Source organism: Tachysurus vachellii, chromosome 1 (assembly GCF_030014155.1).
Source record: "Tachysurus vachellii isolate PV-2020 chromosome 1, HZAU_Pvac_v1, whole genome shotgun sequence".
Taxonomy (NCBI): Eukaryota; Metazoa; Chordata; class Actinopteri; order Siluriformes; family Bagridae; genus Tachysurus; species Tachysurus vachellii.
The window spans coordinates 36,207,998-36,233,027 of NC_083460.1; the positions used below are offsets into that span (position 1 = coordinate 36,207,998).

General features: G+C 43.2%; 1 protein-coding gene across 4 annotated transcripts; it reads left to right on the forward strand.

The window, feature by feature from the left end:
- The first annotated feature begins 878 nt into the window (after positions 1-878).
- Positions 879-24,442, forward strand: mafgb (v-maf avian musculoaponeurotic fibrosarcoma oncogene homolog Gb). Of its 4 annotated transcripts, none has more exons than XM_060885353.1 (3): positions 879-1,040; positions 18,393-18,459; positions 18,555-24,442. In XM_060885353.1, the coding sequence occupies exons 2-3, from the start codon at positions 18,424-18,426 to the stop codon at positions 19,026-19,028; spliced, it is 510 nt and encodes a 169-aa protein (XP_060741336.1). In that variant the 5' UTR covers positions 879-1,040; positions 18,393-18,423; the 3' UTR covers positions 19,029-24,442. The 4 variants fall into 4 exon arrangements, with proteins under 4 accessions (XP_060741336.1, XP_060741319.1, XP_060741310.1 ...); XM_060885336.1 differs by lacking the exon at positions 879-1,040 and adding an exon at positions 1,241-1,476; XM_060885327.1 differs by lacking the exon at positions 879-1,040 and adding an exon at positions 17,877-18,196.
- The last annotated feature ends 588 nt before the right edge of the window (positions 24,443-25,030 follow it).

Genomic DNA, 25,030 nt, shown 5'->3' on the forward strand with positions numbered 1-25,030 from the left:
CTTTATATGTAATCTTAATCTCATAAATTCTAATTTAATTCAATCCAATTTTATTTCTATAACACTTTTAACAATGGTCCTTTTGTAACAAAAGGGGATAAATGCATGATATCAATTAGAAATATTAAATCTATATATAATGAGCAAGCCAGATACAATGGTGGCAAGAAAAAAATGGTCTTGAGTACAAATCTACTGTGACAATTGCAGTCCAAACAGAATTTGGGCATCAGGCAGGTCCAGGAAGCAGAAAGGGTCAGGGTCACTGGTATCTCACAGGTAGTGTGTGTGTGTGTGTGTGTGTGTGTGTGTGTGTGTGTTTGTTTGTGTCTCTGTGTATGTTTGTGTCTGTGTGTGTGTCTTTGCGTGTGTGTGTGTGTTTGAGAGAGAGAGAGAGAGAGAGAGAGAGAGAGAGAGAGAGAGAGAGAGAGAATGTGTCTGCTATGTGAACGTATTGATTATTAAATTGGAGAAATTCTGTTATTGAACTTTCATTTGTTGGTGACATAAATCATATGCTACAAATAACATTTTGTGTCACTAAGGATGAAGTTAAAAGCACACATCAGTAAAATCAAATGACCAAACAAACTATATAACCATGTTTTTGTCAGTAAAAAGGTTAAACCAGGCTTCTTTAAAACGTGAATTAATTTCTTCACATATCCCAACAGACAGGGTTAAGGGACCAACAGTGGTAGTTTGGCGTCCTAAGAGCTCGAACCCCTGCCCTTGTGATTAATAAGAAGCGTTAGATGGTGAACAGGTGGGTTGTTTTTATATGCACCTGTTCCTTTAAGACTTCCTCTCCAAGTTGCGTAGATCCTTCATGAATGAAACCACGTGACCAAACATCATATGACGTCTGGCCTCCTCGGCACAAGAGAAAGCGGATCAACAAGGAGAAGGTGGGAGTGTTACAACAATTTCCGAAGCAGCGTCGGCAAAAAAAACAAAAAAAAAAAACTTCACCTCCGTCTCCTCAAACTTCTACTTTTGTACCCGTGCCGGGGACCGGAGACGCTTACGGTTCACATTCGGTGAGTAAACGGCGTTGTTTATTTTGTTTTGTTTTGGGTTTGAGGTGAAGCGAACTGAGTTAGCTGACACTCGCAGGCAGCGTCGTGTCGAGACTCCGCTGGCTTTGCGGATCTGTTTTGCTGAGTGCGCACGCTTTGGCGTTCCGACTCTCAGCGCGCGCGCGTCTGCGTGTGCGAGCGTGCGTGTGTGTGTGTGTGTATCAGTGTGTGTGTATCTGTGTGTCAGTGTATGCATGTTTGTGTGCGCGTGCATGTCAGCGTGTTACGAAAGCGACAAGCGAAGGGCTTCGCTTATTTAAAGGCGCTCTAAGCCGTGCTGATTCATCACGATCATCATCACGGGGTCACATACCGAGCCGCGCCGTGTTTGTCTCGGCTGGACATCCACCCAGAGGAGCCCGTTAACAGCGACACAAAGGGGAACCTCACTGCTGGAGTAAGTCTCAGGCTTATTTCCCCGAACATTTATTCCAGGTGTGTGCAGATGTGTTTGTTTGGATGTGATCTGGAAGAATGTGATGCGATATGCGTTAGTATTGAGGCCACCTCTTCTTAATATACGTGTACCTTGTGTTTATATATGTTAGCTTTGTGAGGAAAAACGTAACAAAACATCACTCTCTCTCTCTCTCTCTCATATATTATATATATATACATTTATACATATGTATATATTTATACATATACATATATATCTCTCTCATATATATGCACACATATGACATGTATGTATGTATTTATATATACATACACACACACACACACACACACACACACACACACACAAACATACCACACACAGGGAGATCTAGACCTGTTCACACCTGGAAAATAAAACCAGAATATACCAGTGTCTCATCCCATCTCATCTCGGCTCATCTCACCTTGTCCTCACATCCTCAGCTCTCTTCGGTCCTCGGCTCAGAGGTAACGTTGAGACAGGAGACATCATGTTTTGACCAGGTTTTGGAGTTAGTTAGCTTGTTATTTCCCATCAGGAACTGAAAATGACAGCCCGGATCCCACCCTGTTTGCCAGCATAGTAGTAACTAGATAGCTAATAATAGCACGATGATGTTAAGCTTACTATTTCCAGAAGGTTGTAGTCCGTGGTCATGATGTCTGTTGTTTTTGTTTGGAGGTCGCTCATTAAAGCAGCAGCAAGGATATAAATTCACACGTGATAAGAGATGTGATGATGTATGGATGGCGTGTTTATGGATAATTTGTGTGTCTAATTGAGAGATGATGAGACTGTATGTGGGGTTAAAATGCTGACTAATCAGTTGCCGTGGTTTTGGGAGCGTGACCCTGGTACGAGGAGTCTCAACATTGATGACATGGAGACATTTGTATGCCTCTTCACAGGTTTGCTGGATTTTAGAAGGGAAACCTTGCAAAATGCCCAAACATTGAGTGATACTAAATTACTGGTTTGTTTTATATGCATTTTTTGGTATGACTGAAAACTATAAAATGCGTATTGTATTTCCTAGCTCGAGTATCCCAGTGTTATGAAGTCTCAATGGATGGCTAAAGGATAAATCAGTGTCAATCTCTGCCATGCCACACTCCTCATGATTGGAAGAGGAAAGGCCCAGAGATTCCACACTAATTGCCACAAAGCTCAATTAGGGTTTTTTTTGTTTTTGTTTTTCCTTCTATAAATCAATTAGCATATTGATTTACACGAGTAACATGTAAAGGGGCTTTGCAGAGAAACATCCTTCCTTTTAAGAGCCACATCCAGCATATTATCCCCAAATCGTCTGATAAAATTTGAATTGTAATTTGTGGTGGTGCTGCAATTAGCAGCACAAATGGTCTGGTTGAGAGGCCAAGGAACAAGTGTAATTTGATCAGCCGAGTACTTAGGCTGCACTTTAGGCAGTGCAATTTTTGCTCCACATTCACTTTCTCCAGCTTAATTGAGCACTGACCGATGTTGATGGGCAGAATGTGCTGATGGCTGAACAGAAAAGCTAACAGAGGAGAGAAAGAGATAAGATTAAGAATGTGCGATGGGGCCGGCCCGAGACGAAGGAGAACAAGAACGGTTTTGTCTTCAAGGCATTCTCTCACTCTCTCTCTCTCTCTCTCTCTCTCTCTCCCTCATGAAAAAAAAAATGCTGAAGCAACTGAAACGCTTCCTCGCTTGACAGATGGCATTTTCACTCGTTACTTAGCTTGCTATTTTATGAGTTTGATTAGACTGAAGTGTTAAACGTATGCAGCAGGTTTATGGAGCATGCTTGTAAGACTACAAGTTTTTCAAATCATCCATGTAATGCACATTATACATGCATGCACATTTAAGTTCTTATAGAATTGTGTTGGGTCTGTTTTGTGTTGTATTTGATCGAGGTTAAGCTCCACTTGTCAAAAAGACCAGATTTCCATTTATAAAAAAATGTCTCCTCTGTGATTGTGTAGCTTTTCAGCCAGATGTTTGAATGCGTGTTAGCTTAAAGCAAGTGTTCTTTTTTTTTTTTCTTCTATTTTTGCTTACTTCCCAGCATTGAATGCTGTACACGCAACTTTTGAAGGAAAAAATGCGACCCTTGCATCACCGCTACATAAAAAAAGAAATGTTATGGTTTGCATTTACAGTACAAGTTTTGCAACAGATGGCAGTTTTTGTGCTTCCTCTTTTTGCTAACAGGTAGTCTAACCTCCTTTTTTTTATAACTACTCCTCTTCTGCTTTTTCACTTCCAGAGCAAACATGATGACAAAGAATAAAATGTCTGTTTGGACTGCAGTCACTGCTGATTTATGTTAAGTTACATTCTCTAGAGATCCCGGGTCATGCAGTTATGTACCTCGTACTGTTGGGAAAGAAAGAAGCAAAGAAGCATTGTGCCTTTCTTTCTGTTCGCACCAGGTGTAGTAAGAGGGAGGCGAGCAGATTTGAAACTTGGCGAGGCGCTGAAAAATGTGTCATCTGTCTTTTTTTGGAAGAGCAATCTTAATTTATTAATGAGGTTCAGCGGCACAATTTTTTTTTTCTTGCTGTAAAGTTCTCAGAATGAGTGATGCGTCACCCTCCTTCCTTTTCTTCTCCTGTGTCTCAGCTCTGCTTTCTGTCTGTTCGCGTCCTGTTCAATAAATATATGTTTAGTGGCTGCAGTTATGAGGACGAATGAATGGCGCAAGCCGTTTAGTGAGTTAGGTGCAGGCAAGCCTCCGATTTATAACCATTTGTGAAGGAATTGCTAGAGCGCTCTGCCTCATCACGCCTGGTTTACACACACACACACACACACACACGCTTATGTGTCAGAAGTTGTTTTATGCTTATGTGTGTAGCACCCATCATGTAACCTAGACTTTTACACCCACACACGATCAGGAAGCTTAATGAACTACATCTTTATAAGCTTTTCTCTGCTATGTGTCTGGTGGCTTAGAGTAAATACACGCTCAAGGTGATCATTAACTTATGTGTGTTTAACCGTGCATGTTTTCTTGTCGTGGCAACAGTGACCATCGTAAACGTCCTTTCCTGTTCCGAGCTTGGACCAATTAACTGTGACTGATTTTAGAATTGACGAATAATAATATTTACGCATTGATCCGATCGGCGTTGTTTTCATCGCAGCGAGCGTGGAGCTCCGTGGCCGACTGTGTGTAGGTATGTGCCAGGGACCCGGAGGGACAAGTTTGAAAGCTTCCACAAGATAAAGGGACCGAAGGTCTCAAGAGAGGGAACGACAGACAAAGAAGGGAGGGAAGAGGACTTTGGGGTGGCAGTGAGGAAGGAGAAGGAGGGGGATCAGGAGAGTCTATTTTTTCCACTCTGTCTCTCTCACTCTTGCTCTGGCGCGCTCTCGGTAATGATGAAATAGGTTGTAAGAAGATGAAATAGGTTGTAAGACGCGTAATCTCTCCTCTGCAGTAGAATATCTATCGCATTTCTCTCTCCTGTTTCATAAAGGATAGAGAAGAGAGAGCTGTGCACGATTTAACGATGGTTTCTGTGGGGAATCTTGCACATTTCACAATGTTCATTTGTCACAAACTGCTGTTTGAGGGATTTCTTACTGTGGTTTGTTTGAGTTGCGCAATAAAGGTCATTTAGAGGAAAACAAATTGCTGTAGGTTTAAAAAGTTGAGGGTTAAATAGGAATTTAAGCATAAAAAGCCCTGCTTAAAGCAATTCCCCTTAATTAATCTCAGTAATTGACTTTGATCGTATATGATGATCCTCCTCTGCACCTCTAAGAAAAGAGTAAAGCAGATTTATATTTTGTTTTCCGAGTGTAAGACGTGAACGGATCACACTCAAAGCTTTACTTCGTTATCTTTCACTCCAAACATATTATTAATAGCTGTTCACATGCAGAAAAGTTTTATGGATTGTTCACTACTCTCTGCTTATTGTCTATTGCAGACAGAATTTTAGTCACGACATCTTATTTGACCCAGTTGGGTTGTTCAGTGAAATGTGGATATTCATAAGGTCTTGTTTTTTTTCGTGGCATTGAAGGCTTTCTTGGACTGCCGGGCTGGGCTGAATGTCTCCGAGTTGCATCATCTCACCAGCAATATGCCGCAGTTTTTACCCGCAGTGGCACGCTGCTCCTGCCATGCTCCAGCTGCGAAACACTGCGAAAAGAGAAAACAGGGCGACCAAAACTCCTTCGAAAAACACACAGATGGAGAACGAGAGAAAGGGGCCATGTTGTTTGTTGTTATTAGTCTTGTCAAGGACAAGCAGGTGTCTGAAAGTTGAAATGGACACATCTCTGAAAAGATGAGCTTATAATTATAAAACCACTTCCTACCAGCATGCGGTACAGTGACCCGCATCCACACCTTAAAGAAGTTTCTAGGAAGGAGTGGAGACAGGAAAAGAGCAAGAAAGTGAAAGCGGGAAGAAGTGTGAGGAGGGAGGGGGGCAGCAGGAGTAGTGAAAAAGGGAGAGGAGAATAGAGCATGAGGTGGTGGTGCTGGGGGTTTAGATGGTGTTGGGGGTTTAGGTGGTGGTGCGATGCAGGTTCATGTTGCCAGTCGAATACTGGGAATAGTCAATGCTAGCCGAGTTAGGAGCAGACGAAGCTTGAGCAACGCTGTCCGTCATGATCACATTCACTCCCAGACTGAACATTCATTTGTGTGCGCAATCAAATATACTCCACGGGCATCCTGTAAAACTGTTACGCATCTCTGTCCGTAACTGAGCTCCTGCTGAGTCATGCTGACTTTTAGTGTCATGGCCTGGACACTGGGTTGAAATGGGAATACCTGCCAGTGCAGAGAAAAGAGTCTTTTTATGCAGATTGCTTAAGGTCTGTAAAATTTAGCCTCAGTATGGACAGTAAATTAAAGAGGTAATTAGTGAAAGTCTGAACACTTTGTAATCACGTTGCAGTAAACGTCAAAGAAATCGAATCATGGGGGGAAAACCCTGTCCTGCCCGCTGTCCTGCCCCGGATTCTGAACAAGACAAACAGCAAAGTGTGGTGTGACTTTGACATGGACACTGAGACATTGCACTGTATTTCTTAAATTTTGGTTCAAAGTGATTTCAGACACCAGATAATTTAATTGCCAAAATCTGTGACTATAAACTCTGTGCAAAAGTTTACACACCTTCATGACAGAACTAAGATGTTTGACAATAAATCGTTCAGAGGAAATGTGATAGAAATTTTTATATCATTTATATATTCACTCTATAAACTGTTTCATCATTTTGAATGTTTCTCTTTTGAAATACCTGTTTTCTTATGATCAGGTCTGAAGACTCCTTGGCTAAACTGTTTTATTCTCACTCACCTGATGTTTTACATTGTTGTCATGTTGTTTGACACACCTACAGTACAGTTCATCCTGTATGTTTGAACAGTAATGTACAATTTAACAGTTTTCCATTCAGAATCCATAGAGAGTAGAATCGTCTGCACTCGATTGTACTTTGTAAATATTTTAATAGTAAACGTTCCAGTAGAAAGTATTTCGGTATCAAGTTTATCACGTAACACTTACAAACACTGCACCACAAAATATCACTCTATACAGAGTAATAAGATTACAACTAGCTCTTAGTTTAAGACCGGTATTAAGATTCTGTCCTACAGGTGCTTTAGGAATTCCCAAAATGGACTGACCAGAAGGTGTGGGTTCATTTGGGTTTTTTTTAAAAATGGATTTATTTTATTTAAATGTTTTTTAAAACAGTCGTCTCCAAAGCAAATCGTAGGTTTACATTAATGCGCTGATTCTAATGTTATTGTTTCTATAGTAACAACACCTATACAAAGACTTGTGCTCCACGGCAGATGCTCCACATAATGTAAGACCAATAACTAAAGGATAAAAAGCTGTGTTATTGACTGATGAATAACCTAATGGAAGACGTCTCCAGTGTTGGTTTGTTTTAAGTTTTCCACCATTCATAAAATTTAAGATTTTTGTTGTATAAAGGAAAATAGGATATACTGCTGTTGATGGTGAATAATTCACATCAGGTTTATAACTGTTTTGCGTCTGTCTGTCTGATGATTTCCTCCTTACTTATCAGTCCACCCTTTGTGTTTGGTGTGAAGATTAACATAGTACTTCTGTACGCAGATGAAACTGAGAAACTGCACAGAGATTAACTCTCCTCTCCTCTCTCTCTCTCTCTTAATCCATCTTCAGGCTTGTTTATTTCTTTCGTCCGTTGCTGTTTTTTGTGCTGACCTAGAGGATCAGAGGAAAAAATAAGATTTAGTTAACTTTATCTCTGTGTGCCTATAAAGAGGAGGGTGAGGGGGAGCAAATTAACCTACGAGCTTCACTACTGGAAAAAGCCCTTACTAAATAAAAAAATGCACACACCCGCTTCCTGACTATGCACTTTTTTCTGCTTGTGTTGGAACATTTTTGCCATCACAGACTTATACCTGAGATGAGAGAACGTGAAGATAGAAAGGCTTTACTTCTCCACCCAATCTTAAATCCTGCACACTTCCCCAGCTCTAATATCACTTGTCTTACTATCGTTTTCTTGTCTTTTGCTACTTCCTTTAATATTTCTGTGTCTTGTTTTCTCTTTTTTGGCTTTTCTCTCTGACTCGTTCTTCATTTATTCACTTCACACTTGAGCAGAGAGACTGCTTTTAGAAATGTGGGTGAGAGGGAAGACCCGTGAAAAGTAGCGTCTGTCATTCTGCTCTCTTTATAAAAATGACGGTTCACAGATGTGCTTTTGTCTGAAGATCAGAGTTGAGCTGTGTTCGGAGGATAAACAAGCACCTGAGTTTTATGATGTTTATTACACCCTGTCAGGCCTTACAATACAGCCCTGTGATTCATTCCTTATAATGGGACTGATACGGCTGCGGCTCTCAGGCGAGCCAAATCCCTTTACTGTGCGTGTGTTCAACTGGTGTATTATCGAGCTGTGCTTACCAGGAACTTGCCAAAGACATCTGCACTTCATACGAGAGCATCAGACAGGATTAATAAGGCTAAACATGGCCCATTTGAAGGAACAAACAAACACCCACGCATCCAGAATTAGAGTATCCCTTGTGCTTTTGTGTTCTGTTTGCCTGAATTATAGGGATATGATGTAGCTCTGGTAAAATCCGTTATACAGTAATATGAACAGTCTTTACCAATGATGCTGTACGTGTGTAAATTATGTCACATAATATCTATTTTGTGATCTTTTGTATGTTTGTAATATTGCTCCTCTAAGTCTCCTCCCACCTAATAAAGCATGCAGGTTGATGGATTGGTGTAAATAAATTGCCCCTTAGTTTAACCCTCAACAGCTTTAATACCATAGGAAGAAGACCGCTAATTGCCTTATACTGCTTATATGAGTTGCTAGCTAGTGTTTTTCAAATCAAATGGGGCCATAAGGAAGCCTTTGTTCCACACAAAGCTTGAAGCCCAGTTATATCTTCTTGAAATCCCAACCAAAGTTTGCTCTCACATCGTAGGAATATATCCCAGTGATGTAGTCAATCTTTAGAAGCATGATTTTTACTAGACTTTGAGCAAGATTGAGCAGGACTTTGAGAAGCACCAAACCCAGTTTGCCAGTATGTTCTGTACTGGTATTCACCTAAAACCAGAAATCACTCGACTACCTCTGAATAGAAAAGTCGTCCAGAGCTCCTCTGCACTTATTTTCTTTTTAACCCGTATTCCAGCACATCACCTCCTACGTTAGAATCAGCTAGTGGTACTTTCAACCAGTCTGCCATTGAACAATTGACAAGACAGACTATGGAAAATAAAAGCAGTAATCCAGGAGGAAACTGGTCAGAGGAAAGCAACAGTTCTTTCATGTGTCTCACATCCAGTAGTGATGTGAAGGACTTCTTGAATGTCCAGTCATTGTACTGTGGTATGGTTAAACATGGATAAAATAGAAATTATGCCATTCCTCCCATCCAGAGAGCATGACCAGTTTAGCTTTCTCGGCCACAGATGTTTGTGGCATGGTCCGATTCCAATGTACGTATGTATGTATTTATTTATTTATTTCTCCACCAAACTTCACTGCATTGATCCTTTGTTTGCTTAACAGCTCAATCTCACTTTTTCAGTTAAATAATCAGTCTGGATTTTGCAGTCTATGAGGCAGATCATGATGTACCTCATGGCTTATAGCATAAATGGTTAGAACGTGGTTTCCACTGGAGATGGAAATCACTACCATAGAATTCCTACTCTAGAGGCTGAACTCCCGTTCAATTAATTACACATTTGTACTCTGACCGAATGCCAAATCCTCATGCACCTTCATTTTTTATTCCCTCTTTTATTCCCTCCTGCATCTGTTCTGTCGTCCCTTTTTGGTTGAATCCCCCCCCTTTTCTCCTAGCCGTTGCCGGGCTCGTTTGGTTGTCTCAGCAATAGCCGAGTGGTGTGTTGACGGCCTTGCAGTTTTGTAGCAGGGGATCAGTGCAGGAACTTTTTCTAATTGGCGGTTTTAGTTGCGCTGGTTGCTGAGTTCAGGGCTTTTCTCCCCTCGGCGCGACCCCAATCCTCCTCCCCGGCCTCTAAGCTCCTACAAATGTGTCGAGGATGCAGTTTTGGCCAGGCTCTTTTCCTCCAACTCCTTTACAACACAAACACACACACACACACACACAAAACCTCCTCACACTGGTTCTTATATGCTCTGTGTCTCACTCTCACTTTACAGTGCCTGGCTTTAACTTTTCTTTTGTCTTCCTCCTTTTGTGGAGGAGGAAGACACACACTCTTCTGTAGACCTGTTTTTTGTTCGGTGGCACTTTTCTTTTTCTTTCTAGCTCTTTCTGTCTTATCCCGTGTGTGTGTGTGCGTGTGTGTGTGAGAGACTAAACTCTAATGAAGTCAGCAGTGTGAGGGCTGATGGAGGGAGAAGAATTTAGCATACACCTGCAGAAGGCCACTATGACCACCTCAGCACACTCATCCTCATCTTCATCTTTCTCACATATTATGATGGTGTCTCCTTCCAAGTCACACACGCACACCACAAATGATATTACAAAGAATCCAAAAAAATCGAATCAAATTTCAATTAATGCGATTCTGTTAATGTTAGCAGATGTTGCTCAGGTCAGTGACTTTGTGTCTATTCATATTTAATTGTCTATTTTGAAGTTTATACTGTAAGTCTTCATTTCCATTAACAAGACTAACAAAAGACGTACTCGTGTTGCTTGTTTCTATATTATCCGAACACTCGTGCCAAATTATCACTTTGATATTAATTCCAGTCGTTATCATGAACTTATTCACAGAATAATTCCATAACAGCATGTGTGCTGCTAAAACACACACACAGAGTCCTTTATCAGAGGTAATGAGGTGTGTTGGTGCATCGGGAAGACGTCTGTTTCTTGTCGGTGACCTCTCTTCACAGAGGAATATTAAACAGAATCGCCATAAGTGGTGTGTGGGGTGGTGCATGTTTTGTGTTTGTGGGTGGGTAGATGTGTGTGTGTGTGTGTGTGTGTGTGTAGGTGGTTGGATAAAAGCAAGGAGTTATGAGGTTGCCCTTCTGTCTCTCTTGTATGATCTTTCTCATGCGTTTTCAAAGTCAGGTCCCGCTATATATTCCTGTGTGTGTTATCCTTCAGTTCTTTCTGCTCCTGTCTCTTTATTATCTCCTCTCACTGAAGACGCCAGTCTGATCTGGTACAGAACAGCTGCTCGAACGTAGCGACCAATCGTTGCAAGCTGCACTATTTAGTCCACGTGGGTTGAAATTGAAATTTAGGCTAGACGCTGCCCGCTGTGTGCACCATATGGACGTGTCCCTTTTTTTATTTTTTCTCCTCATTCGTCTACACATGTTGTCCTAAATCATCCTAACCTTTTTGGTGTTCTCAATGGACTTGCCAGTGGAGTAAGGAATGTGTGAGCTGCTGTATGTGAAGTGTGTGTGTGTGTGTGGCAAGCTGGTGCATGGTACAGGGGGGTGGGTCGCTGGCTGCCGGCACTAACAGAGCAGGGGCTGATGGGGGATGGGGATCGGGCACTAGGGAAATAAGACGAGGCCCGATAAAGATGAAGCCCCTCCCCCTCAGGTTGGTGCGTGTTAATCCGGTCTATTGTGTAGCAACGCTTTTTCTCAAAAACACTGAAGTGGAAGAATGCAGGAGGGAAACTGTGTGTGTTTGCTAGTTGCTCTGGTATTACAATCTAATTAGAGTTGGGTTATTTTTATTCTGTGCAGCTTTGTTTAAATCTGTTGCACACCAACACACACTGAAAAATGTGATTTAATGCATTTTACAAACTGACAAAATATGAATTGTTTCTTCAGATCATGTGTGTAATTTTATAATGCAACCATTAACCTGCTGATGTGAACAATCTCATCCTACATGCACTCGCTGTCCACTTTATTAGATACACCTGCACATTCATGCAGTTATTCAGCCACTGAAACTGGACAGGTGAGATTTAGCACTATGGTTTCCACATTGCAGCTTCGGAGATACTTCGCTCACTACAGCTAAAGAGTGGTTACCAGTCTAGACTTTCTCCTGTGACCTCTCTCCTCGAAAAGGTATTTCCCTCCACCTTACTGCCTCTATTTTCTGTCCCATACTATTTGAACTCTATGTAGTGTTGTGTGTGAAGTCCCAGGAGAGTAGCAGTTTCTGAAATACTCAAACCAGAATTAATTCACATTTACTGTAGCAGATGCCCCAATCCAAGACGACTTGCATCGTTATCTCAGCAATTAAGGGTTAAGGACCTTGCTCGTGGGCCCAGCTGTGGCAGCCTGGTAGACGTAGGAATCAAACTCACTACCTTCTGACTGGAAGTCCAGCACCTTAACCACTAGGCTACCACATCCCTTCATGCAATTCATGCTATAGATCATGCTTTTTCCCCATTCTGATGTTTATGCATGATCTGAAGCTCTTCAGCTGTATCAGTTTAAATTAAATTCTGGATTTCTGTAAAGCTGCTTTGTGCCACTGTCTGTCTACATTGAACACAACGTGTATCTGTTCCTATTAAATTGTCCATCGAGGGTATGATTTTTATTAGACTTTGTTTATTTTTTGCAAATGAAATTCTACAGGTTAACCAAAACAAAAGGGAAAGTATGTTTTTGTTAAACATCATAAGGTGGATTTGTTTCACCGTGCTCTGTCACTGATTGTGGCTTTCGCAGTTGCCCCCTCTTCTGTGTTCCGAGGCGGAGACAGAGACAGACAGGTTAATCAGTCTAATCCTGAGCCTGTGGCCCAGTGCGCCGCTCCGAACGGAGGGATTTCAGCCGCCCTGTGCAGGATAAAACACACTTGTCTATCTCTCTTGCTCACACTCTTGTATAGGACCTTCTGGGATTAGTAGGTTCTCATTACTCGGAGCTGTAGTCGTCCCGCCTGTGATCCGGTGCTGGAAATGGGTGTAGTTGGTGGCAGGACTTATGCAGACGCTTCTTGAGAGCTTCTGCCAGGAAATGACTCCCTAAGACACACACACACACACACACAGGCCCTTAATCTCTTAATATGCACCGGGTGTGTTTACTACTGAGACGAAGGTCAGTGGTGTCTGACTTCGCTTGTGTCCTCCCAGTGAGTGACGGCTTTAAATAAATGAAAAGCCCGCTTTGAAAAGCTCTTTCGTGTGAAATGCAAATCCTGCGCTTTTAAATCTGATCTTGAGAAACCTGCACTGAGAGTGATGGGAAAAGTAGTCTTGCTTGCTTGCAGCAGTCTTTAATCACATATTTGTATACTGCCGCCTTCTAGATTATTTTAAAGATATACACTCACAGTCCACTTTAATAGGAACACATGTACTTTCATGATTGGCTGAATGTATCAGCCATAAATGTTAGAAGCACAAAGTTCAAATTGTTTCATTCATCTGTGGTTGTTATTTCAGTATATTTTCAATTTTCTCTGACAATTGTCTTTTTTTTTTTTTAAATTTTTCTCTTGAAATGAATTGAGAGGTGAATTCAGGAGAGTGATGTGCTTGGCACCACGATTAATTCCGTTCACTTCTGTCTCTGTTGCCATATACCTTCTGAAACGATTGTCTGTCATCTGTGCATGGTAATTGATCCAGCTAGTAAAAAGTTTCATCAACCAGATCGCGCCTTAGCCTGTATGTGTGGAATGTGGCATTTGTACAGTTAGCGTTTTATGTAGTTAACGCATCAAAGATTCATACTAAATGCAAACTTGGTTTTAAGGCATTTTCTTTTTGTGGTTGTTGAACTTACTTGTCTGCCAGACTGCCTCACCAAACAGTTATTACAATGAAACCAGTTGGAACGGGTTTACAAGCATTAGGAAGCCAATTCTCCAATCAGACATCCTTGGAGTTGAAGATCTTTCTTTAGTATGGATTCTCGGACTAATTAGTACACAGTGTTTTAAAGTATTTCGGCATGGACTGTGCAGTTCAATCAGGGGTTTGTGTGGCAGTAAGTAGCTGTGTTCTGATGTTTTGAGGCACAGTGCCAGCTGAGGAATGTGATGGAATGTGCAGAATCATCCTTGCTCAATCCCATGATGGTGGCTGGAACAATGGCTGCTCTTCATGGGAACACCCCGGTGCTGCAGGGGTGTCCTCTGTGTCCCACCTCAATGATGGGCATTGTGTGTGCGAGTGTGTGCAAGTGTGAGAGTGAGAATGCATGTGCGAGTGCGTGTGCGAGAGTGAGAGTGCCTGCATGTGTGAGAGAGTGAGAAGAGAGAAAGAGTGAGAGTTTGAGACTGCGCGTGTGTGTGTGTGTGTGTGTGTGTGTGCGCGTGAGACTGTGTGTGTGTGTGTGCGCACGCGAGACAGGTGTGTGTGTGTGTGTGCGCACGAGAGACTGTGTGTGTGTGTGTGTGTGTGTGTGCGCGCACGCGAGACAGTGTGTGTGTGTGTGTGCGCACGCAAGACAGTCTGTGTGTGTGCGCACGCGAGACAGTGTGTGTGAGTGTACGCGAGACTGTGTGTGTGTGTGTGTGTGCGCGCACGCGAGACAGTGTGTGTGTGTGCGCACGCGAGACAGTGTGTGTGTGTGTGTGTGTGTGTGTGCACGCGAGACTGTGTGTGTGTGTGTGTGCACGCGAGACGTGTGTGTGTGTGTGTGCACGCGAGAGTGTGTGTGTGTGTGTGTGTGTGTGTGTGTGTGCACGCGAGAGTGTGTGTGTGTGTGTGCACGCGAGAGTGTGTGTGTGTGTGTGCACGCGAGACTGTGTGTGTGTGCACGCGAGACAGTGTGTGTGTGTGTGTGTGTGCACGCGAGACAGTGTGTGTGTGTGTGTGCACGCGAGACAGTGTGTGTGTGTGTGTGCACGCGAGACAGTGTGTGTGTGTGTGTGCACGCGAGACAGTGTGTGTGTGTGTGTGCACGCGAGACAGTGTGTGTGTGTGTGTGCACGCGAGAGTGTGTGTGTGTGTGTGCACGCGAGAGTGTGTGTGTGTGTGTGCACGCGAGAGTGTGTGTGTGTGTGTGCACGCGAGAGTGTGTGTGTGTGTGTGCACGCGAGAGTGTGTGTGTGTGTGTGCACGCGAGTGTGTGTGTGTGTGCACGCGAGTGTGTGTGTGCACGCGAGTGTGTGTGTGCACGCGAGTGTGTGTGTGCACGCGAGTGTGTGTGTGCACGCGAGTGTGTGTGTGCACGCGAGTGTGTGTGTGTGTGTGCACGCGAGAGTGTGTGTGTGTGTGTGTGCACGCGAGAGTGTGTGTGTGTGCACGCGAGAGTGTGTGTGTGTGTGTGTGTGTGTGTGTGTGTGTGTGTGTGTGTGTGTGTGTGCACGCGAGAGTGTGTGTGTGTGTGTGCACGCGAGAGTGTGTGTGTGTGTGTGTGTGTGCACGCGAGAGTGTGTGTGTGTGTGTGTGTGTGTGTGCACGCGAGAGTGTGTGTGTGTGTGTGTGTGCACGCGAGAGTGTGCACGCGAGAGTGTGTGTGTGTGTGTGCACGCGAGAGTGTGTGTGTGTGTGCACGCGAGAGTGTGTGTGTGTGTGCACGCGAGAGTGTGTGTGTGTGTGCACGCGAGAGTGTGTGTGTGTGTGTGCACGCGAGAGTGTGTGTGTGTGTGCACGCGAGAGTGTGTGTGTGTGTGTGCACGCGAGAGTGTGTGTGTGTGTGCACGCGAGAGTGTGTGTGTGTGTGCACGCGAGAGTGTGTGTGTGTGTGCACGCGAGAGTGTGTGTGTGTGTGCACGCGAGAGTGTGTGTGTGTGTGCACGCGAGAGTGTGTGTGTGTGTGCACGCGAGAGTGTGTGTGTGTGTGCACGCGAGAGTGTGTGTGTGTGTGCACGCGAGAGTGTGTGTGTGTGTGTGCACGCGAGAGTGTGTGTGTGTGTGTGTGCACGCGAGAGTGTGTGTGTGTGTGTGCACGCGAGAGTGTGTGTGTGTGTGCACGCGAGAGTGTGTGTGTGTGTGTGTGCACGCGAGAGTGTGTGTGTGTGTGTGTCAACGCGAGAGTGTGTGTGTGTGTGTCAACGCGAGAGTGTGTGTGTGTGTGTCAACGCGAGAGTGTGTGTGTGTGTGTGTGCACGCGAGAGTGTGTGTGTGTGTGTGCACGCGAGAGTGTGTGTGTGTGCACGCGAGAGTGTGTGTGTGTGTGCACGCGAGAGTGTGTGTGTGTGTGCACGCGAGAGTGTGTGTGTGTGTCAACGCGAGAGTGTGTGTGTGTGTCAACGCGAGAGTGTGTGTGTGTGTGTGTCAACGCGAGAGTGTGTGTGTGTGTGCACGCGAGACTGTGTGTGTGTGTGTGTGCACGCGAGACAGTGTGTGTGTGTGCACGCGAGACAGTGTGTGTGTGTGCACGCGAGACAGTGTGTGTGTGTGTGTGCACGCGAGACAGTGTGTGTGCACGCGAGACAGTGTGTGTGTCTACGCGAGACAGTGTGTGTGTGTGTGTGTGTGTGTGTGCACGCGAGACAGTGTGTGTGTGTGTGTGCACGCGAGTGTGTGTGCACGCGAGTGTGTGTGTGTGTGTGCACGCGAGACAGTGTGTGTGTGTGCACGCGAGACAGTGTGTGTGTGTGCACGCGAGACAGTGTGTGTGTGTGCACGCGAGACAGTGTGTGTGTGTGCACGCGAGACAGTGTGTGTGTGTGCACGCGAGACAGTGTGTGTGTGTGCACGCGAGTCAGTGTGTGTGTGTGCACGCGAGACAGTGTGTGTGTGTGCACGCGAGACAGTGTGTGTGTGTGCACGCGAGACAGTGTGTGTGTGTGCACGCGAGACAGTGTGTGTGTGTGCACGCGAGACAGTGTGTGTGTGTGCACGCGAGACAGTGTGTGTGTGTGCACGCGAGACAGTGTGTGTGTGTGCACGCGAGACAGTGTGTGTGCACGCGAGACAGTGTGTGTGTGTGTGTGCACGCGAGACAGTGTGTGTGTGTGTGTGCACGCGAGACAGTGTGTGTGTGTGTGCACGCGAGACAGTGTGTGTGTGTGTGCACGCGAGACAGTGTGTGTGTGTGCACGCGAGACAGTGTGTGTGTGTGCGCGCGAGACAGTGTGTGTGTGCGCGCGAGACAGTGTGTGTGTGCGCGCGAGACAGTGTGTGTGTGCGCGCGAGACAGTGTGTGTGTGCGCGCGAGACAGTGTGTGTGTGCGCGCGAGACAGTGTGTGTGTGCGCGCGCGAGACAGTGTGTGTGTGCGCGCGCGAGACAGTGTGCGCGCGCGAGACAGTGTGTGTGTGCGCGCGCGAGACAGTGTGTGTGTGCGCGCGCGAGACAGTGTGTGTGTGCGCGCGCGAGACAGTGTGTGTGTGCGCGCGCGAGACAGTGTGTGTGTGCGCGCGCGAGACAGTGTGTGTGTGCGCGCGCGAGACAGTGTGTGTGTGCGCGCGCGAGACAGTGTGTGTGTGCGCGCGCGAGACAGTGTGTGTGTGCGCGCGCGAGACAGTGTGTGTGTGTGTGCGCGCGCGAGACTGTGTGTGTGTGTGTGCGCGCGCGAGACTGTGTGTGTGTGCGTGCGCGAGACAGTGTGTGTGTGTGCGTGCGCGAGACTGTGTGTGCGTGCGTGAGACAGTGTGTGTGTATGTGTGTGTGTGCGCATGAGACAGTGTGTGAGACACTGCACTCATTTACATTTTACACGATACTTTCCCTTTCTTTGTTTCCTGTAACAGGTGCTTGTTTCCTCTAATTCAATCTAAAAAGGAGAACCAAGATACCGGCTTTCGGTTTTACTCGCTGTCACTTTAATGAAAATGGCAGAGCAGTTATAAGTGTTCAGTCAGCTGTCACAGATCAGCTGGATTAGGTTGAGCAGTAGCCACGTGCGTGTGTATGGCATGTGTATGGAAAGTGACTATTTTAAACAGATAAATCTGTTTCAATTTAGAATTTTGATTATGTCTAATAAACCTTTTTTCTGAAGGTAAAAACAAAGGTTTGTGTTATGATTTAAAATTAGTTTGTGTAATATTTAAAGTAAAAGCCCCTCATGTTATCCCTGTACGATTGAGTGAACACAATCTAATTAGTTGATTACTTTCTGGTAATCCCCTGGCCCGCTGCCCATGCCACCACTTCCTTCTATACCATTTCGCTCCTCCCTTTCTTGGCTGTTCACCGTCCTATCAGTGACAAGCAGAACTCTCATCAAAAAAGGTGTTCTTGAACTTGACAGAAGGTTTCAAACCACTAGAGCCACACAGAAAGTTGGAGACAGGAAGCTGGCGGTTATATGCTGCCGCTTTCACTGTTCCAGGTTTCTTTTTAGAGGAAGGTAACTAGTTCATGATACACGTGGCAAGAGTGTGCAGTTTATTTTAAAATCATATCAGTTGCAGCTAAATATAAAAATGATTTCATCTAGGCCTCATCTATTAAGGGGGGTGAGTTTGTAAAGCCAGTACTATATGCTTTATAGAACTTGTAAATTAAAAACATTTTTTTAAAAGTAGCTGTTTCCTCTCTCGCAGATCTGTGTGGTTTACGAGCGGCTCTAGTGGCATGACGACCACTAACAAGGGAAACAAGGCCTTGAAGGTCTGTCGCCTTTTCCTCTATAATGTTTTTAAAATCTCCTCGATCTACTCGACCCTCATCTACTTCGTCACTCACTTTCTCCCTTTTTGTTGTAGGTGAAGCGAGAGCCAGGTGAGAATGGCACGAGTCTCACAGACGACGAGCTAGTGTCGATGTCGGTGCGCGAGCTCAACCAGCACCTGCGTGGCCTCTCGAAGGAGGAGATCGTACAGCTGAAGCAGCGGCGGCGCACACTCAAGAACCGGGGGTATGCCGCCAGCTGCCGAGTCAAGCGTGTCACTCAGAAGGAGGAGCTCGAGCGGCAGAAGGCCGAGCTCCAGCAGGAGGTGGAGAAGCTTGCTTCAGAGAACGCCAGCATGAAGGTGGAGCTTGATGCCCTGCGCTCTAAATATGAGGCACTACAAAACTTTGCCAGGACTGTGGCTCGTGCTCCTGCAGTGCCTATCAGCAATGCGCCAGTCTCTGCCCGCGGGTCTCTGGCCTCCGTCATTGGGCCGCTCGTACCGGGGAAGGTGGGCGCCACCAGCGTCATCACGATAGTCAAGTCCAAAACAGATGCTAGGTCTTAGTACAGGCCAGTGAGGAGAGTGTGGGGGTAGAGGGGTGAGGGAGAGAGAGAGGCTTGGTCAGTGCATCACGATTTAGGCACGGGACAAATTCAGAGGTCAAATTGGTGCAAATTGTTTGATATTTCTGTGAGATGAAGTCTGAGGTGAAGGACTGTTGTCTAAAAAGACCGAGTCCTCAAAACATCCTGATACTTCCACTTGAATTGGTCAGTACAGTGTCTGTCTGTACACACTGTACTTCCAAACCAAAAACCACCATCAAGGACAATTCGGGTGACTGGGCTTCCAGAAAAATCTGAATGTTTTAAAGAAATTACAAGAATTTGTAAAGAAGCAGAAAAAGAGGCCTCTTGAGACTATAATGAGTGCTGGATTTATGGTCTTTCTATTTTGTTGTTTTGGTTTTTTTTTGTATGATATTGTTGGACTTTAGGGCCCAAGTGTATTTTTTGTTTTCTAATTTTAATGCAATATTTGAAATGCATTGTGTTTGCTGTGTTTTGTACTTCTGTCCTTTTCCTGTGTCAGAGACCTCTGTCGCAACGCAGACATACACCTTGTGCTTATCAACACAAGGACATGGAAAAAAATACGGGACTTTTTTATTTAAACAAGAAATCATCTTCTAAAGCAGGATTAGTTAGGAATGAAAGCTTGTCCAGGACACACACATCTGACATTGTGGAGTATTAGTGTTCTTCCTGTGTTTATATCGACCCTGCACTGGCGTATCTCCTACTTTGAGATGCTTCCAGTCCTGAACACGCTCTGCTCTTTACACTTTTGCGTCCCTTTACCGTTGCCTAATGTTGTGCACTGACCAGCCACTGCTGAGAAATGAGACGAGACGAGAGGAATCAACTGATGATATTCGTACGGTAGCTATCAGGATAACTGAGACCAGTTTATGTGATTGGGTAGTCCTTTTTTTTTTCATAAGAAATGTAAAAAAAGACGTTTTATTTCTTTTATAACAAAACTTATTGGCAAGGCAATAAGACCTTTATGTTGTGGAAAGTCAAACTGCTGATTTAGTTTCCTTTGTGGAGCTTGTGAAATTTTGTCATGTGTTTTTATGCTGGCAAAACTGTATTTTCTTTCTATAGCTTTGTTAATTACAAAGTGTTACCCTTTTTATTACTAGTTTTAATAATAATAACAATATTATTATTATTTCCCCTGTCTTATGCTTCCAAGTAACTCCAAGAAAATGACCCATTCTCTTGTTTATTTTGTCCCCATTACCAATATAGAAAAAAAATCAGACAATAAAAGATTGTTCTTAAATAAAAATTTCAAAAGGACATTTGAAAAGGGGGACTATCCGGTTGCATAAACCGGCAATCTCTCACAAGCTTTACCATAAAATCTGTCGCTGTGACGTTGCGTAACGTATTCTAAGATACTTTGTGTATATGGTGGAGTCTTGAATTTTATATAAAAAAAATCACACATAGAGTATCTTGCATTATTTATAATACATTTAAAAAAAGAACTATAAAGTTGTTTGATATCTCTCTTTTTTGCAATTGTACCAAAAGTGGCTTAACTATTGAAGTTGATAGCTTTTTCTAGTGACTAGGCGCGTAAAACTGTGGACTAGCGCGTGTGGTGTGATGTGTAAGTGATAAGGTGATGGTACTGTTCACTATTTTTGGATGTGATGCTCTTCTGTTTTTTTTTTTTTTTGGCCAAACTCAGGTGATGGACACACGTTACCCACAATCCTTCAGATTTTTTTTTTCCTCCTCCCCAGTGCAGTTTTTTGACACACAGCCTGTACTGAGTTAAAATGTCAGATGTTTTACACATTTTTTAGTTGATTTAGACTGTGCTTTAATGATTGGTTTATCCTGTCAGGAACAGCAGCAAGTGCTAAGCTTGTCTGCGGCGTGTGAAAGCAGTCCCGCGCGACTAAAAGTGTAGCAGCATGTTGAGTGCTTTTGTACTTGAATGCCGAAGGGACCGGACACGGTTTTCTTGACATCAGCAACACTGGTTCTTTGTGCCCCATTTAGTAACAACTATTCTACACTTTGTATTTGTCATAAAGTAAAGCGATAAAAAAAACAGAAGGAAAAAAACTCTCAGGAAAGTGGATCTACAGTGAAGGTTTTTGGGATACGTGTTAAAGATCCTGTGGTCTCATCACCTGTGTTTGATAAAGTCCTTTTTTTGTGATGTGTGATTTTATTTTTTTTATTTTTTTCATTTTCGGTGTAAACTGTTTCTATGGTAGATTCTATTTAATGTATTCTTTTTTTTTTTTTTTTTGTCAATTTCTTTTTAAATGCCAGGGAAGTGACACTGCACTGATTTTCAATAAGCAAAACTAAACAGACGAAGCAATGTGCTCTCTCTCTTGTGGTTTGTTTTTGTATTTTTTTTATTTTTATTATTTTTTTTTTTTATTTAATGTATTTTTTATTTTATTTTGGAAAAGCATTTGGTTTATTGTCGAGCTGTTTATTTGAGGGAGCACTACTAAAATACAAATGGAAATCATTTAGTGAAGGGTCACACCTTCGCTTTATGCTGAGAAGATATTCTCCAAGCACTGTAAGTAGTAATGGTACTGAATTTTTATTCGTTTTTCTATTCATATTCCTCTAAGTTTCCTTTTCATAACAGATGTTAGTAGGCTCAATGCAAAAAAGTTCAATTAGGCCTTAAAATCTTTACACCAGCCAAAATTGTTTTATTCTTTTAGTTTTTCCAGACCTGACTAAGTGCATCATGGTCCACTGTCTCCAGAGTTCTGAGCTCCATCACACCTGATTTCATCTAAGAAAGGGCTTGATGTTCAGAACATGAATTAAATTTGGTGTGTTTGTAATCCTGAACTGGGTTGTTGCTCTCCAGAGTTTTAGGAACCCTGGTTTAAGCAGAGCTGAGTGACAATCCACAGATACAGACGGTATGTGATTGCTCCCAACTTTAAAGCTACTATCGGTAGCCAGCAGTTTTAAAAACAAACACCATTTTACACATCCACTGAGCAACGTCGCCATAATCCTGATATTAAATGGGTCTATTCAGAGTAGGATGAAATGAGCAAATGCCATGTATAAGAATCTATTACTCAATGCACTGACTACAGTTTAAATCCACAGAGATGTTTGTTGGATGCTCGGCTGTGTCGTATCATGTTCTCAAGTGCTGATTTTCTTTTTGTTGTTGTTTTTTTTTTTTTCTTCAGTCCACATCAGGTTTGCTGTTAGTGATGATGGGGCTTTAAGCACATTAAGCTCTTTAATCTGGACTTATCTGGCATTTAGGTCTGAATAAGTATTATAGGTCTATTTGTCTTAATTATTTTTCTTTCAATTAGAAATCAGTGTAAATGATAAATGAACTTCCTATGATTGGTCGTTCTGTAATGGAGTCTTTGGTCCATTTTTGGCGTTGCTTTCGTAACCAGTGGTGGCGTTTCTCCTATCGGCTGTGGCAGTTCTGTGCGACGTTTCTGTGAGCGCTGTGTGTGTTTTTAAGGGTTAAACTAATGCTACTAGCTTACTAGCGAAACAATGCCGTGCTCCTCATGGAAGTGCTTGTGCTCCAGGTAGCGCCACTGCCTAACACTTTTAGACTTGCACTCCTCCACTTTCTGTCGCACGGCGGAGGAGGACGGGGCGGCTCGGCTCGTTCATGTACGTCATTGTTGTCGTCGTCGTCGTCGTCGTCGTGGTGACTTGGTGTTGAAGTGAACATATGAATTATATGCAAATGTGGGCGGTGGGGAAGGTAAGGTTTCTGTTTTTTCGTTGTTGTTTTTTTCAGTAACCACAAACAGTAAGAGATTGTTTCCAATTTTCCATTTGTTTGATTGCTACAGCTTGTCTAATTTTTCTCGAGGCGCTTTATTTGCATGTATAAGTATCACATTCCTGCTAAAAAATCCAGCTACCAGATGCCAAAACACAGACTGAGCTGCTCAAGCTGGTAGACCATCTATGCCAGCTGGTAGAAAGAAACCGTTTCTGAATTCCTGCCACTAATTCGACATCATAGACAAATTATTTTTAAAGAAAAAGGCAGTCAGAAAATCTCAAATTTATGAATATGAGTAGTAAAGTAATAAAGATTTTAACTTGCCATCTTCCAAAGAAGATCTACATGCTTGACAAGTTCAATCTGTGTTTTTGTAGCTGGACAGACAAAGCTGGATTTTATTCAGCAGCGATTGAGATTAATCAATTAAGCTAATGCAACAATCAACATATTAAACAATGCAACAATTAACATTTACCTCAAGACTGTTTCTGGAACATCCTCTGATACAGTAAAACAACTTCTTTTGTGTTTTTTTTTAAGTAGAAAATAAACTTACAATTCATTTTTCCCCTTTTAAAAATAGTGCTGCCTCCCAGGAGCAGAACACAGTGGATATTAAAAGCAAACTGAGACAATCCTGGGAACAGCTTCCAGAATTGGCTCAGACATTCGCTTGAAATGACCTTGCAGAGAACAATGTGTGTGTAACCACCAACTCGCACCCGTTTGACCCCGAGCCACAACCGGCTCTTTTGTCAGATCAGTAGGAAGCAGCAGGCTGACTGAGAACTCGCTCTGGTCTCAGGTGTCCGTTTCTGTTGCCGTGCAAAATTGCAACACTTTGTCCTACTTCTCCTTCTGCGGAGTGTAAAGTGTAGTGCGTTAACTACGCCAAGCTACATTAATACGTCGTACCCAATGACTTCTATTCGTTCTTGCCTGCTCTGTTGCGTTCCCAGTTGCCTTTCACTTTATGCCTCTTGGGAGGATCATTGAAAGGTTTCATTTCTTCTCAAAGACAAATGAGTCTCAAATTCTTCATGTCTCTCGTCCCTTGTTAAGGTTTAACCAAGAAACCCAGATTTCCGCCTGCGTTTGACTGCCGTGGGCAGTTTAAATCATTAACCTCTTATCGCACTGCTATTGTAATTGTTAACATCCATTGGTGTTTGGGACTTGCTTATCATGCCTCTTCCCAATTCATGACTCATAATTCAATAAAACGAGGATTCCCCACATACTGTTGGATATTTTATATATTTGTATTGATGGCACTTTTGTGCTTCTTTTAGCTTTTGGTGCTTGTTGACTTTCTGACTCCTCTGTGTGAAGCAAAAAGTAATGTATCATGTAATGCAAAATCAATTTGTATGCAGCACTTCAGAGAGAGTTTTTGTCCTGTTTCATACACCAATTTGTTTTCTTTTTCCCTGATTGTCTCCCCTTTGATTCTCTCCATTGCTCAAACTGCTTTGTCCACATGACAGACCTTATGATAGGAGTGATGTTTTTCGGGAGTTTTTTCTCCCAAAGTACTCAAGATATAAATTGAGAGGTAATGAACATTGGAAAGCATCATTTTTTTTGTCTGTAAAAAGAATCAGTTTTGTTTTTTCTGTATGGGGTGTAATGAATTCTGTCACAGTACTTTGTATGGGAATTATACATACAGTAAAAGTCCATTTAATTGTAAGTATTTATCAACTAAGTTATTGTACTTTTTGGAATTTGTAGATAAATAATATAATGTATTGGTATATTAATGATGAAATTAACTGTATCAGTCAGTCTGGGGCGTCTTTTAATTTATTGATGTATATACTGTATGTTTGTTGATATACAGCTTACTTTATTTTGTATATGACCAATAAATACATTTTGAAAAACACTGCTGCCTTAGGGTGTGTGCATTTTAATTTGATCTGAAGGTATGACCTAATTTGTCTATATTAGGAATCTCAGCATGTGTTTTTTTTTTTTTTGCATTAATAGCTCTGCCACATTTCATTTTAATATTTCCACGGAGCTTTTGAAATGACTGTAGCAGAGAGTGACCCATTTGGAACAGCCTCTCGGCGGACACATTTTTGGCTTGGAATCAGTTAATAACATGATGATGATCATGATGGATCCGTGTGAACGCCCCACGTTGCTTCACGTGGGCGCGCAGGTATCTTGGCACGTTCCAGAGCGCGCGTGCTCGCCACTCTTAGCAGCACTGACAGCTG

What these genes read in the sequence shown, in the direction of transcription:
- mafgb (XM_060885327.1), top strand. Translation starts at nt 17,988, where the DNA reads ATGCCACCACTTCCTTCTATACCATTTCGCTCCTCCCTTTCTTGGCTG. An exon ending in AGGTTTCTTTTTAGAGGAAG is followed by an intron (nt 18,197 to 18,392) that starts GTAACTAGTTCA and finishes CCTCTCTCGCAG; the next exon opens with ATCTGTGTGGTTTACGAGCG. An exon ending in AGGGAAACAAGGCCTTGAAG is followed by an intron (nt 18,460 to 18,554) that starts GTCTGTCGCCTT and finishes TTTTTGTTGTAG; the next exon opens with GTGAAGCGAGAGCCAGGTGA.